The following is a 17,031-nucleotide window of genomic DNA, read 5'->3' as shown; positions in this document are numbered from 1 at the left end:
CAGACAGACTGTTACTCACACAGACCCCCATGCAGTTATACAGACCGGCTGTTACTCACACAGACCCCATGCAGTTATACAGACAGGCTGTTACTCACACAGACCCCATGCAGTTATACAGACAGGCTGTTACTCACACAGACCCCCATGCAGTTATACAGACAGGCTGTTACTCACACAGACCCCATGCAGTTATACAGACAGGCTGTTTACTCACACAGACACCCATGCAGTTATACAGACAGGCTGTTACTCACACAGACCCCATGCAGTTATACAGACAGGCTGTTACTCACACAGACCCCATGCAGTTATACAGACAGGCTGTTACTCACACAGACCCCCATGCAGTTATACAGACAGGCTGACAGACCCCATGCAGTTATACAGACAGGCTGTTACTCACACAGACCCCCATGCAGTTATACAGACAGGCTGTTACTCACACAGACCCCATGCAGTTATACAGACAGGCTGTTACTCACACAGACCCCCATGCAGTTATACAGACAGGCTGACAGACCCCATGCAGTTATACAGACAGGGCTGTTACTCACACAGACCCCCATGCAGTTATACAGACAGGCTGTTACTCACACAGACCCCATGCAGTTATACAGACAGGCTGTTACTCACACAGACCCCATGCAGTTATACAGACCGGCTGTTACTCACACAGACCCATGCAGTTATACAGACAGGCTGTTACTCACACAGACCCCCATGCAGTTATACAGACAGGCTGTTACTCACACAGACCCCCATGCAGTTATACAGACAGGCTGACAGACCCCATGCAGTTATACAGACAGGCTGTTACTCACACAGACCCCCATGCAGTTATACAGACAGGCTGTTACTCACACAGACCCGCATGCAGTTATACAGACAGGCTGTTACTCACACAGACCCCATGCAGTTATACAGACCGGCTGTTACTCACACAGACCCCATGCAGTTATACAGACAGGCTGTTACTCACACAGACCCCCATGCAGTTATACAGACAGGCTGTTACTCACACAGACCCCATGCAGTTATACAGACAGGCTGTTACTCACACAGACCCCATGCAGTTATACAGACAGACTGTTACTCACACAGACCCATGCAGTTATACAGACAGGCTGAAAGACCCCCATGCAGTTATACAGACAGGCTGTTACTCACACAGACCCCCATGCAGTTATACAGACAGGCTGTTACTCACACAGACCCCCATGCAGTTATACAGACAGGCTGTTACTCACACAGGACCCCATGCAGTTATACAGACAGACTGTTACTCACACAGACCCCATGCAGTTATACAGACAGGCTGTTACTCACACAGACCCCCATGCAGTTATAAGACAGGCTGTTACTCACACAGACCCCATGCAGTTATACAGACAGGCTGTTACTCACACAGACCCCCATGCAGTTATACAGACAGGCTGTTACTCACACAGACCCCATGCAGTTATACAGACAGGCTGTTACTCACACAGACCCCCATGCAGTTATACAGACAGGCTGTTACTCACACAGACCCCCATGCAGTTATACAGACAGGCTGTTACTCACACAGACCCCCATGCAGTTATACAGACAGGCTGTTACTCACACAGACCCCCATGCAGTTATACAGACAGGCTGTTACTCACACAGACCCCATGCAGTTATACAGACAGGCTGTTACTCACACAGACCCCCATGCAGTTATACAGACAGGCTGTTACTCACACAGACCCCCATGCAGTTATACAGACAGGCTGTTACTCACACAGACCCCCATGCAGTTATACAGACAGGCTGTTACTCACACAGACCCCATGCAGTTATACAGACAGGCTGACAGACCCCATGCAGTTATACAGACAGGCTGACCGACCCCATGCAGTTATACAGACAGGCTGTTACTCACACAGACCCCCATGCAGTTATACAGACAGGCTGTTACTCACACAGACCCCCATACAGTTATACAGACAGGCTGTTACTCACACAGACCCCATGCAGTTATACAGACAGGCTGTTACTCACACAGACCCCCATGCAGTTATACAGACAGGCTGTTACTCACACAGACCCCCATGCAGTTATACAGACAGGCTGTTACTCACACAGACCCCCATGCAGTTATACAGACAGGCTGTTACTCACACAGACCCCATGCAGTTATACAGACAGGCTGTTACTCACACAGACCCCCATGCAGTTATACAGACAGGCTGTTACTCACACAGACCCCCATGCAGTTATACAGACAGGCTGTTACTCACACAGACCCCCATGCAGTTATACAGACAGGCTGTTACTCACACAGACCCCATGCAGTTATACAGACAGGCTGTTACTCACACAGACCCCCATGCAGTTATACAGACAGGCTGTTACTCACACAGACCCCCATGCAGTTATACAGACAGACTGTTACTCACACAGACCCCCATGCAGTTTATACAGACAGACTGTTACTCACACAGACCCCCATGCAGTTATACAGACAGGCTGTTACTCACACAGACCCCATGCAGTTATACAGACAGGCTGACAGACCCCATGCAGTTATACAGACAGGCTGTTACTCACACAGACCCCCATGCAGTTATACAGACAGGCTGTTACTCACACAGACCCCCATACAGTTATACAGACAGGCTGTTACTCACACAGACCCCATGCAGTTATACAGACAGGCTGTTACTCACACAGACCCCCATGCAGTTATACAGACAGGCTGTTACTCACACAGACCCCCATGCAGTTATACAGACAGGCTGTTACTCACACAGACCCCCATGCAGTTATACAGACAGGCTGTTACTCACACAGACCCCATGCAGTTATACAGACAGGCTGTTACTCACACAGACCCCCATGCAGTTATACAGACAGGCTGTTACTCACACAGACCCCCATGCAGTTATACAGACAGGCTGTTACTCACACAGACCCCCATGCAGTTATACAGACAGGCTGTTACTCACACAGACCCCATGCAGTTATACAGACAGGCTGTTACTCACACAGACCCCCATGCAGTTATACAGACAGGCTGTTACTCACACAGACCCCCATGCAGTTATACAGACAGGCTGTTACTCACACAGACCCCCATGCAGTTATACAGACAGGCTGTTACTCACACAGACCCCATGCAGTTATACAGACAGGCTGACAGACCCCCATGCAGTTATACAGACAGGCTGTTACTCACACAGACCCCCATGCAGTTATACAGACAGGCTGTTACTCACACAGACCCCCATGCAGTTATACAGACAGGCTGTTACTCACACAGACCCCATGCAGTTATACAGACAGGCTGTTACTCACACAGACCCCCATGCAGTTATACAGACAGGCTGTTACTCACACAGACCCCATGCAGTTATACAGACAGGCTGTTACTCACACAGACCCCCATGCAGTTATACAGACAGGCTGACAGACCCCATGCAGTTATACAGACAGGCTGACAGACCCCCATGCAGTTATACAGACAGGCTGACAGACCCCATGCAGTTATACAGACAGGCTGACAGACCCCCATGCAGTTATACAGACAGGCCTGACAGACCCCCATGCAGTTATACAGACAGGCTGACAGACCCCCATGCAGTTATACAGACAGGCTGTTACTCACACAGACCCCCATGCAGTTATACAGACAGGCTGTTACTCACACAGACCCCCATGCAGTTATACAGACAGGCTGACAGACCCCATGCAGTTATACAGACAGGCTGACAGACCCCCATGCAGTTATACAGACAGGCTGACAGACCCCCATGCAGTTATACAGACAGGCTGTTACTCACACAGACCCCCATGCAGTTATACAGACAGGCTGTTACTCACACAGACCCCCATGCAGTTATACAGACAGGCTGACAGACCCCCATGCAGTTATACAGACAGGCTGACAGACCCCCATGCAGTTATACAGACAGGCTGACAGACCCCCATGCAGTTATACAGACAGGCTGACAGACCCCCATGCAGTTATACAGACAGGCTGACAGACCCCCATGCAGTTATACAGACAGGCTGACAGACCCCCATGCAGTTATACAGACAGGCTGACAGACCCCCATGCAGTTATACAGACAGGCTGACAGACCCCCATGCAGTTATACAGACAGGCTGACAGACCCCATGCAGTTATACAGACAGGCTGTTACTCACACAGACCCCATGCAGTTACACACACAGGCTGTTACTCACACAGACACCCATGCAGTTACACAGACAGGCTGTTACTCACACAGACCCCCATGCAGTTATACAGACAGGCTGTTACTCACACAGACCCCATGCAGTTATACAGACAGGCTGTTACTCACACAGACACCCATGCAGTTATACAGACAGGCTGTTACTCACACAGACACCCATGCAGTTATACAGACAGGCTGTTACTCACACAGACACCCATGCAGTTATACAGACAGGCTGTTACTCACACAGACACCCATGCAGTTATACAGACAGGCTGTTACTCACACAGACCCCCATGCAGTTATACAGACAGGCTGACAGACCCCATGCAGTTATACAGACAGGCTGACAGACCCCATGCAGTTATACAGACAGGCTGTTACTCACACAGACCCCATGCAGTTATACAGACAGGCTGTTACTCACACAGACCCCCATGCAGTTATACAGACAGGCTGTTACTCACACAGACCCCATGCAGTTATACAGACAGGCTGTTACTCACACAGACCCCCATGCAGTTATACAGACAGACTGTTACTCACACAGACCCCCATGCAGTTATACAGACAGGCTGTTACTCACACAGACACCCATGCAGTTATACAGACAGGCTGTTACTCACAAGACACCCATGCAGTTATACAGACAGGCTGTTACTCACACAGACCCCCATGCAGTTATACAGACAGGCTGACAGACCCCATGCAGTTATACAGACAGGCTGACAGACCCCATGCAGTTATACAGACAGGCTGTTACTCACACAGACCCCATGCAGTTATACAGACAGGCTGTTACTCACACAGACCCCCATGCAGTTATACAGACAGGCTGTTACTCACACAGACCCCATGCAGTTATACAGGACAGGCTGTTACTCACACAGACCCCCATGCAGTTATACAGACAGGCTGTTACTCACACAGACCCCCATGCAGTTATACAGACAGGCTGACAGACCCCATGCAGTTATACAGACAGGCTGACAGACCCCCATGCAGTTATACAGACAGGCTGACAGACCCCATGCAGTTATACAGACAGGCTGTTACTCACACAGACCCCCATGCAGTTATACAGACAGGCTGTTACTCACACAGACCCCCATGCAGTTATACAGACAGGCTGTTACTCACACAGACCCCCATGCAGTTATACAGACAGGCTGTTACTCACACAGACCCCCATGCAGTTATACAGACAGGCTGACAGACCCCATGCAGTTATACAGACAGGCTGTTACTCACACAGACCCCATGCAGTTATACAGACAGGCTGTTACTCACACAGACCCCATGCAGTTATACAGACAGGCTGTTACTCACACAGACCCCATGCAGTTATACAGACAGGCTGTTACTCACACAGACCCCATGCAGTTATACAGACAGGCTGTTACTCACACAGACCCCATGCAGTTATACAGACAGGCTGTTACTCACACAGACCCCCATGCAGTTATACAGACAGACTGTTACTCACACAGACCCCCATGCAGTTATACAGACAGACTGTTACTCACACAGACCCCCATGCAGTTATACAGACAGGCTGTTACTCACACAGACCCCCATGCAGTTATACAGACAGGCTGTTACTCACACAGACCCCATGCAGTTATACAGACAGGCTGACAGACCCCATGCAGTTATACAGACAGGCTGACAGACCCCATGCAGTTATACAGACAGGCTGTTACTCACACAGACCCCATGCAGTTATACAGACAGGCTGTTACTCACACAGACCCCATGCAGTTATACAGACAGGCTGTTACTCACACAGACCCCCATGCAGTTATACAGACAGGCTGACAGACCCCCATGCAGTTATACAGACAGGCTGACAGACCCCCATGCAGTTATACAGACAGGCTGTTACTCACACAGACCCCCATGCAGTTATACAGACAGGCTGTTACTCACACAGACCCCCATGCAGTTATACAGACAGGCTGTTACTCACACAGACCCCCATGCAGTTATACAGACAGGCTGTTACTCACACAGACCCCCATGCAGTTATACAGACAGGCTGTTACTCACACAGACCCCCATGCAGTTATACAGACAGGCTGTTACTCACACAGACCCCCATGCAGTTATACAGACAGGCTGTTACTCACACAGACCCCCATGCAGTTATACAGACAGGCTGTTACTCACACAGACCCCCATGCAGTTATACAGACAGACTGTTACTCACACAGACCCCATGCAGTTATACAAGACAGGCTTGTTACTCACACAGACCCCCATGCAGTTATACAGACAGGCTGTTACTCACACAGACCCCATGCAGTTATACAGACAGGCTGTTACTCACACAGGACCCCATGCAGTTATACAGACAGGCTGTTTACTCACACAGACCCCATGCAGTTATACAGACAGGCTGTTACTCACACAGACCCCATGCAGTTTACAGACAGGCTGTTACTCACACAGACCCCATGCAGTTATACAGACAGGCTGTTACTCACACAGACCCCCATTGCAGTTATACAGACAGACTGTTACTCACACAGACCCCCATGCAGTTATACAGACAGGACTGTTACTCACACAGACCCCATGCAGTTATACAGACAGGCTGTTACTCACACAGACCCCCATGCAGTTATACAGGACAGGCTGTTACTCACACAGACCCCATGCAGTTATACAGACAGGCTGTTACTCACACAGACCCCATGCAGTTTATTACAGACAGGCTGTTACTCACACAGACCCCATGCAGTTATACAGACAGACTGTTTACTCACACAGACCCCCATGCAGTTATACAGACAGGCTGTACTCACACAGACCCCATGCAGTTATTACAGACAGGCTGTTACTCACACAGACACCCATGCAGTTATACAGACAGGCTGTTACTCACACAGACCCCCATGCAGTTATACAGGACAGGCTGTTACTCACACAGACCCCCATGCAGTTATACAGACAGACTGTTACTCACACAGACCCCCATGCAGTTATACAGACAGGCTGACAGACCCCCATGCAGTTATACAGACAGGCTGTTACTCACACAGACCCCCATGCAGTTATACAGACAGGCTGTTACTCACACAGACCCCATGCAGTTATACAGACAGACTGTTACTCACACAGACCCCCATGCAGTTATACAGACAGGCTGACAGACCCCCATGCAGTTATACAGACAGGCTGTTACTCACACAGACCCCCATGCAGTTATACAGACAGGCTGTTACTCACACAGACCCCCATGCAGTTATACAGACAGGCTGTTACTCACACAGACCCCCATGCAGTTATACAGACAGGGCTGTTACTCACACAGACCCCCATGCAGTTATACAGACAGGCTGTTACTCACACAGACCCCCATGCAGTTATACAGACAGGCTGTTACTCACACAGACCCCATGCAGTTATACAGACAGGGCTGTTACTCACACAGACCCCATGCAGTTATACAGACAGGCTGTTACTCACAGACCCCCATGCAGTTATACAGACAGGCTGTTACTCACACAGACCCCCATTGCAGTTATACAGACAGGCTGTTACTCACACAGACCCCCATGCAGTTATTACAGACAGGCTGTTACTCACCAGACCCCCATTGCAGTTATACAGACAGGCTGTTACTCACACAGACCCGCCATGCAGTTATTACAGACAGGCTGTTACTCACACAGACCCCCATGCAGTTATACAGACAGGCTGTTACTCACACAGACCCCCATGCAGTTATACAGACAGGCTGTTACTCACACAGACCCCCATGCAGTTATACAGACAGGCTGTTACTCACACAGACCCCATGCAGTTATACAGGACAGACTGTTACTCACACAGACCCCCATGCAGTTATAACAGACAGGCTGTTACTCACACAGACCCCATGCAGTTATACAGACAGGCTGTTACTCACACAGACCCCCATGCAGTTATACAGACAGGCTGTTACTCACACAGACCCCATGCAGTTATACAGACAGACTGTTACTCACACAGACCCCCATTGCAGTTATACAGACAGACTGTTACTCACACAGACCCCCATGCAGTTATACAGACAGGCTGACAGACCCCCATGCAGTTTATACAGACAGGCTGTTACTCACACAGACCCCCATGCAGTTATACAGACAGGCTGTTACTCACACAGACCCCCATGCAGTTATACAGACAGACTGTTACTCACACAGACCCCATGCAGTTATACAGACAGGACTGTTACTCACACAGACCCCATGCAGTTATACAGACAGGCTGTTACTCACACAGACCCCATGCAGTTATACAGACAGGCTGTTACTTCACACAGACCCCATGCAGTTATACAGACAGACTGTTACTCACACAGACCCCCATTGCAGTTATACAGACAGGCTGTTACTCACACAGACCCCCATGCAGTTATACAGACAGGCTGTTACTCACACAGACCCCCATGCAGTTATACAGACAGGCTGTTACTCACACAGACCCCCATGCAGTTATAACAGACAGGGCTGTTACTCACACAGACCCCATGCAGTTATACAGACAGGCTGTTACTCACACAGACCCCCATGCAGTTATACAGACAGGCTGTTACTCACACAGACCCCCATGCAGTTATACAGACAGGCTGTTACTCACACAGACCCCCATGCAGTTATACAGACAGGCTGTTACTCACACAGACCCCCATGCAGTTATACAGACAGGCTGTTACTCACACAGACCCCCATGCAGTTATTACAGACAGGCTGTTACTCACACAGACCCCCATGCAGTTATACAGACAGGCTGTTACTCACACAGGACCCCATGCAGTTATACAGACAGGCTGTTACTCACACAGACCCCCATGCAGTTATACAGACAGGCTGTTACTCACACAGACCCCCATGCAGTTATACAGACAGGCTGTTACTCACACAGACCCCCCATGCAGTTATACAGACAGGCTGTTACTCACACAGACCCCCATGCAGTTATACAGACAGGCTGTTACTCACACAGACCCCCATGCAGTTATACAGACAGGCTGTTACTCACACAGACCCCATGCAGTTTATACAGACAGGCTGTTACTCACACAGACCCCATGCAGTTATACAGACAGACTGTTACTCACACAGACCCCCATGCAGTTATACAGACAGGCTGTTACTCACACAGACCCCCATGCAGTTATACAGACAGGCTGTTACTCACACAGACCCCATGCAGTTATACAGACAGGCTGTTACTCACACAGACCCCCATGCAGTTATACAGACAGGCTGTTACTCACACAGACCCCATGCAGTTATACAGACAGACTGTTACTCACACAGACCCCCATGCAGTTATACAGACAGGCTGACAGACCCCCATGCAGTTATACAGACAGGCTGTTACTCACACAGACCCCCATGCAGTTATACAGACAGGCTGTTACTCACACAGACCCCCATGCAGTTATACAGACAGGCTGTTACTCACACAGACCCCCATGCAGTTATACAGACAGACTGTTACTCACACAGACCCCATGCAGTTATACAGACAGGCTGTTACTCACACAGACCCCATGCAGTTATACAGACAGGCTGTTACTCACACAGACCCCCATGCAGTTATACAGACAGGCTGTTACTCACACAGACCCCCATGCAGTTATACAGACAGGCTGTTACTCACACAGACCCATGCAGTTATACAGACAGACTGTTACTCACACAGACCCCCATGCAGTTATACAGACAGGCTGTTACTCACACAGACCCCCATGCAGTTATACAGACAGACTGACAGACCCCCATGCAGTTATACAGACAGGCTGTTACTCACACAGACCCCATGCAGTTATACAGACAGACTGTTACTCACACAGACCCCCATGCAGTTATACAGACAGGCTGTTACTCACACAGACCCCATGCAGTTATACAGACAGACTGTTACTCACACAGACCCCCATGCAGTTATACAGACAGGCTGTTACTCACACAGACCCCCATGCAGTTATACAGACAGGCTGTTACTCACACAGACCCCCATGCAGTTATACAGACAGGCTGTTACTCACACAGACCCCCATGCAGTTATACAGACAGGCTGTTACTCACACAGACCCCCATGCAGTTATACAGACAGACTGTTACTCACACAGACCCCCATGCAGTTATACAGACAGGCTGTTACTCACACAGACCCCCATGCAGTTATACAGACAGGCTGTTACTCACACAGACCCCCATGCAGTTATACAGACAGGCTGTTACTCACACAGACCCCCATGCAGTTATACAGACAGGCTGTTACTCACACAGACCCCCATGCAGTTATACAGACAGGCTGTTACTCACACAGACCCCCATGCAGTTATACAGACAGGCTGTTACTCACACAGACCCCCATGCAGTTATACAGACAGGCTGTTACTCACACAGACCCCCATGCAGTATACAGACAGGCTGTACTCACACAGACCCCCATGCAGTTATACAGACAGGCTGTTACTCACACAGACCCCCCATGCAGTTATACAGACAGGCTGTTACTCACACAGACCCCATGCAGTTATACAGACAGGCTGTTACTCACACAGACCCCCATGCAGTTATACAGACAGGCTGTTACTCACACAGACCCCCATGCAGTTATACAGACAGGCTGTTACTCACACAGACCCCATGCAGTTTATACAGGACAGACTGTTACTCACACAGACCCCATGCAGTTATACAGACAGGCTGTTACTCACACAGACCCCCAATGCAGTTATACAGACAGACTGTTACTCACACAGACCCCCATGCAGTTATACAGACAGGCTGTTACTCACACAGACCCCCATGCAGTTATACAGACAGGCTGTTACTCACACAGACCCCATGCAGTTTATACAGACAGGCTGACAGACCCCCATGGCAGTTATACAGACAGGCTGTTACTCACACAGACCCCATGCAGTTATACAGACAGGCTGTTACTCACACAGACCCCCATGCAGTTATACAGACAGGCTGTTACTCACACAGACCCCATGCAGTTATACAGACAGGCTGTTACTCACACAGACCCCCATGCAGTTATACAGACAGGCTGTTACTCACACAGACCCCCCATGCAGTTATACAGACAGGCTGTTACTCACACAGACCCCCATGCAGTTATACAGACAGGCTGTTACTCACACAGACCCATGCAGTTATACAGACAGGCTGTTACTCACACAGACCCCCATGCAGTTATACAGACAGGCTGTTACTCACACAGACCCCCATGCAGTTATACAGACAGACTGTTACTCACACAGACCCCATGCAGTTATACAGACAGGCTGTTACTCACACAGACCCCCATGCAGTTATACAGACAGGCTGTTACTCACACAGACCCCCATGCAGTTATACAGACAGACTGTTACTCACACAGACCCCATGCAGTTATACAGACAGACTGTTACTCACACAGACCCCATGCAGTTATACAGACAGACTGTTACTCACACAGACCCCATGCAGTTATACAGACAGACTGTTACTCACACAGACCCCATGCAGTTTATACAGACAGACTGTTACTCACACAGACCCCATGCAGTTATACAGACAGACTGTTACTCACACAGACCCCATGCAGTTATACAGACAGGCTGTTACTCACACAGACCCCATGCAGTTATACAGACAGGCTGTTACTCACACAGACCCCCATGCAGTTATACAGACAGGCTGTTACTCACACAGACCCCATGCAGTTATACAGACAGACTGTTACTCACACAGACCCCATGCAGTTATACAGACAGGCTGTTACTCACACAGACCCCCATGCAGTTATACAGACAGACTGTTACTCACACAGACCCCATGCAGTTATACAGACAGGCTGTTACTCACACAGACCCCATGCAGTTATACAGACAGGCTGTTACTCACACAGACCCCATTGCAGTTATACAGACAGGCTGTTACTCACACAGACCCCCAGTGCAGTTATACAGACAGAGCTGTTACTCACACAGGACCCCCATGCAGTTATACAGACAGGCTTGACAGGACCCCATGCAGTTATACAGACAGGCTGTTACTCACACAGACCCCATGCAGTTATACAGACAGGCTGTTACTCACACAGACCCCCATGCAGTTATACAGACAGGCTGTTACTCACACAGACCCCATGCAGTTTACAGACAGGCTGTTACTCACACAGACCCCATGCAGTTATACAGACAGGCTGTTACTCACACAGACCCCATGCAGTTATACAGACAGGCTGTTACTCACACAGACCCCATGCAGTTATACAGACAGGCTGTTACTCACACAGACCCCATGCAGTTTATTACAGACAGGCTGTTACTCACACAGACCCCCATGCAGTTATACAGACAGACTGTTACTCACACAGACCCCATGCAGTTTATACAGACAGGTCTGTTACTCACACAGACCCCCATGCAGTTATACAGACAGGCTGTTACTCACACAGACCCCATGCAGTTATACAGACAGACTGTTACTCACACAGACCCCATGCAGTTATACAGACAGGCTGTTACTCACACAGGACCCCATTGCAGTTATACAGACAGGCTGTTACTCACACAGACCCCATGCAGTTATACAGACAGGCTGTTACTCACACAGACCCCCATGCAGTTATACAGACAGGCTGTTACTCACACAGACCCCCATGTCAGTTATACAGACAGGCTGACAGACCCATGCAGTTATACAGACAGGCTGTTACTCACACATGACCCCATGCAGTTATACAGACAGGCTGTTACTCACACAGACCCCATAGCAGTTATACAGACAGGCTGTTACTCACACAGACCCCATGCAGTTATACAGACAGGCTGTTACTCCACACAGACCCCATGCAGTTATACAGACAGACTGTTACTCACACAGACCCCATGCAGTTATACAGACAGGCTGTTACTCACACAGACCCCCATGCAGTTATACAGACAGGCTGTTACTCACACAGACCCCCATGCAGTTATACAGACAGGCTGTTACTCACACAGACCCCATGCAGTTATACAGACAGACTGTTACTCACACAGACCCCATGCAGTTATACAGACAGGCTGTTACTCACACAGACCCCCATGCAGTTATACAGACAGGCTGTTACTCACACAGACCCCCATGCAGTTATACAGACAGACTGTTACTCACACAGACCCCATGCAGTTATACAGACAGGCTGTTACTCACACAGACCCCATGCAGTTATACAGACAGGCTGTTACTCACACAGACCCCATGCAGTTATACAGACAGGCTGTTACTCACACAGACCCCCATGCAGTTATACAGACAGGCTGTTACTCACACAGACCCCCATGCAGTTATACAGACAGGCTGACAGACCCCATGCAGTATACAGACAGGCTGTTACTCACACAGACCCCATGCAGTTATACAGACAGGCTGTTACTCACACAGGACCCCATGCAGTTATACAGACAGGCTGTTACTCACACAGACCCCCATGCAGTTATACAGACAGGCTGTTACTCACACAGACCCCATGCAGTTATACAGACAGACTGTTACTCACACAGACCCCATGCAGTTATACAGACAGGCTGTTACTCACACAGACCCCCATGCAGTTATACAGACAGGCTGTTACTCACACAGACCCCCATGCAGTTATACAGACAGGCTGTTACTCACACAGACCCCCATGCAGTTATACAGACAGGCTGACAGACCACATGCAGTTATACAGACAGGCTGACAGACCACATGGTACAACACTGACCATAGAGACGCGCAGAGAAGTAGCTAGAGCGGCGCTGCCGCCATGTTGCTGGAAGATTTCCACAGTCCCGGGTCAGTTACAAACTCAGTTCCCCTGACTGTGCGGAGAGAGAGTCACTGGGAACCATGATAGGCACCGGTCACTTCCTTCCGATTTCTTCTCCAATCCGTGACCCCCCTCCGCTGCAACTTCCGCCACACACAACATGGCCGCCGGCAGGAGTCGGGTAAAGCCCTTGGTTCCCTTCCCGTGGTGCATTGCGTGCGGAAAGTGGAGCTGATGTGGAATTCAGGTGAGTGAGGGGCAGTTAGTGCTTCTGCCTATTGTTGGGGTAAATAGCAGCACTTCGTACCCCAAGAGGGGAAAATTACTGCCCCGCTGCTCATCAATAGGGCAGTTTACATCACCTTTAGCCCTCAAGTTGGGTAAATAACCGCATCTCTGCCCATAGATCTCTACCACTCAGTGGGGTAAATAGAATGACTTCTGCCCTATGAGAGGGATATATAGTATTAGCTGCACTAATAACAGGGGGCAAATAATAGGACTGGTCCCTAGTGGGGGAAATAGAAACATTATTGTCCTTAGTGGGGTAAGTAAGAGGGGAGGGGGGGGGTAAGTAAGAGGGGAGGGGGGGTAAGTAAGAGCGGAGGGGGGAGTAAGTAAGACCGGAGGGGTAAGTAAGAGCGTAAGAGTGGGAGGGGTAAGTAATAGTGGAGGGGTAAGTAAGAGGGAGGGGGGGTAAGTAATAGCGGAGGGGGGTAAGTAAGAGCGGGGGGGGTAAGTAAGAGCGTAAGAGCGGGGAGGGGTAAGTAATAGTGGAGGGGGGTAAGTAAGAGCGGAGGGGGGTAAGTAAGAGCGGAGGGGGGGTAAGTAAGACCGAGGGGGGTAAGTAAGAGGGGAGGGGGGTAAGTAATAGCGGAGGGGGGGTAAGTAAGACCGGAGGGGGGTAAGTAAGAGCGTAAGAGCGGGGAGGGGTAAGTAATAGTGGAGGGTAAGTAATGACGGAGGGGGTAAGTAAACGGAGGGGTAAGTAAGAGGGGAGGTAGTAGAGGGAGGGGTAATAATGAGGAGGTGGTAAGTAATAAAAAAAAAATAAGTAAGACGAGGGGGGTAATTAATAGCGAGGGGGGTAAGTAAGACCGAGGGGGTAAGTAAAGACGTAAGAGCGGGAGGGTAAGTAATGAGTGGAGGGGGGTAAGTAAGACGGAGGGTAAGAAGAGAGGGGGTAAGTAGAGGGAGACGAAAGCAGGGGGTACAGTAATAGCGGAGGTAAGTAAGACGGAGGGGGTAAGAGAGCAGAGAGGGGGGAAGTAAGACGGAGGGGGGTAAGTAAGACCGGAAGGGTAAGTAAGAGCGTAAGAGCGGAGGGGTAATAATAGTGGAGGAAGTAAGAGCGGAGGGTAAGTAAGAGCGAGGTAAGTAAGAGCGGAGGGGGGTAAGTAAGAGCGGAGGGGGGTAAGTAAGAGCGGAGGGTAAGTAAGACACGGGAGGGGTAATAATACGGGGGGTAATAAAGCGGGGGGTAAGTAATAGTGAGGGGGGTAAGTAAGACCGGGAGTAAGTAAAGCGGAGGGGAGAAGTAAGAGCGGTAAGTAAAGATGGAGGGCGGGTAAGTAAGAGCGAGGGTAAGTAAGAGCGGGGAGGTAAGTAATAGTGAGGGGTAAGTAATGAGCAAGGAGGGAGTAATATGCGGAGGGGGGTAAGTAGAGCGCAGAGGGTAAGTAAGACGGGAGGGAAGTAAGGAGCGGAAGGTAAGTAATAGTGAGGGGGGTAAGTAAGAGCGGGGGTAAGTAAGAGCGGGGGTGAGAGGGTAAGTAAGAGCGGGGGGGGGTAAGTAAGAGCGGGGGGAGTAAGTAAGAGACGGGAGGGTAGTAAGAGCGAGGGGTAAGTAATAGTGGAGGGCGGTAATTAGAGGGGGAAGCTAATATAAGAGGGGCGTAAGTAAGAGCGGGAGGGGTAGTAGAGGGGGTAAGTAAGAGCGGGGGTAATAAGACGGGGTAGTAAGAGCGGAAGGGTAAGTAATAGCAGGGTAGAAAGTAGAATAGGGGAAGTAAGAGCGGGGGGGGTAAGTAAGGAGCGGAGGGGTAAGTAAGAGCGGAAGGGTGAGAGGGTAATAAGAGCGGAGGGGGCGTAAGTAAGAAGCGGGGGGGGTAAGTAAGAGCATGGGGTAAGTAGCAGCCGGAGGGGGGGTAAGTAGAGCGGAGGGGGGTAAGTAGCAGGGGGGTATAAACGAGTAGAGCGAGGGGGGTAGTGCGAGGGGAATAGAGCGGAGAGGTAAGTAAAGCGGGAGGGTAAGTTAGATGAGGGGGTAAGTAAGAGCGGGGTAGTAGACCGGGGAGGGGTAAGATATGAGCGGGGTAAGTAAAGCGGGGCGCGTCAAGTAAGATCGAGGGTATAGTAAGAGCAGGGTTAAGAGCAGGGGTAAGTAAGCGAGGAATAAGCGGAGGTAAATATGACAGGGTAAGTAATGACGGAGGTTAATATAGCGTAGGGTAAGATACGGAGCAAGTTTAGACGGTTGAGGGGGTAAGACGAGGTAATAAAGCAATCCTTCTTTTTACAGTATGGGGGTACAGCTTATTGTGTGCCCAGAACATTCCCTCTCTGTATATTTGTATTTATACATATGGGTGGGAGGGGCCATAGGGTTACAGTATGGGGGTAAGTTGCTGGGGCCCTGGGGTACTTACCATCCCTTTGTACATTGCAGTTGGTACCATTGATGTGGGGAAGGTGCGGCTGATGTTCTGGGACCTGGGGGGGCAGGAGGAGCTGCAGGCACTGTGGGATAAGGTGAGTTACTGGGGAGGGGGGTAAGTGAGCCCCTATTCCCTGAGGTACCTACTGTGACCCCCCTGTCTCCCAGTATTATGCAGAGTCCCACGGGGTCATCTACGTCATTGATTCCACGGATGAAACTCGTCTCTCAGAATCCAAACTCGCCTTCGGTATGTCTGGGGCCCCGCCCCCTCTGCTGCCTGCTCCCCGCCCCCTCTGCTGCCCGCTCCCCGCCCCCTCTGCTTCCCGCTCCCCACCCCCTCTGCTGCCCGCTCCCCGCCCCTCTGCTGCCCGC

The 17,031-nt window shown here is 50.2% G+C and overlaps 3 protein-coding genes across 5 annotated transcripts in view; 2 read left to right on the top strand and 1 right to left on the bottom strand.

Annotated features, from left to right (window-relative positions):
• The window catches only part of zgpat (zinc finger, CCCH-type with G-patch domain), a 28,181-nt gene extending 13,934 nt beyond the window's left edge, over positions 1–14,247 (bottom strand). Inside the window, exon 1 of one of the 3 annotated variants that reach the window (XR_004220605.1) lies at positions 13,956–14,247. The gene's annotated coding sequence lies outside the window, so the exon portion shown is untranslated. Of the gene's footprint in view, positions 1–1,210; positions 1,231–13,955 lie in introns of those variants that run through there. The other 2 variants (XR_004220606.1, XM_031894085.1) reach the window with 2 other exon arrangements.
• The window catches only part of sox18 (SRY-box 18), a gene marked incomplete at its 3' end in the record, with an annotated part of 354,190 nt that overhangs the window by 299,380 nt on the left and 37,779 nt on the right, over positions 1–17,031 (top strand).
• The window catches only part of arfrp1 (ADP ribosylation factor related protein 1), a gene marked incomplete at its 5' end in the record, with an annotated part of 7,701 nt that continues 7,338 nt past the window's right edge, over positions 16,669–17,031 (top strand). The window contains 2 exon segments of the mRNA NM_203834.1: positions 16,669–16,751; positions 16,825–16,906. Coding sequence (NP_989165.1) covers positions 16,669–16,751; positions 16,825–16,906 — 165 coding nt within the window.

The sequence above is a fragment of the Xenopus tropicalis genome, chromosome 10, assembly GCF_000004195.4.
Source record: "Xenopus tropicalis strain Nigerian chromosome 10, UCB_Xtro_10.0, whole genome shotgun sequence".
NCBI classification, from domain to species: domain Eukaryota; kingdom Metazoa; phylum Chordata; class Amphibia; order Anura; family Pipidae; genus Xenopus; species Xenopus tropicalis.
This window is presented reverse-complemented; position numbering and strand designations above follow the sequence as displayed.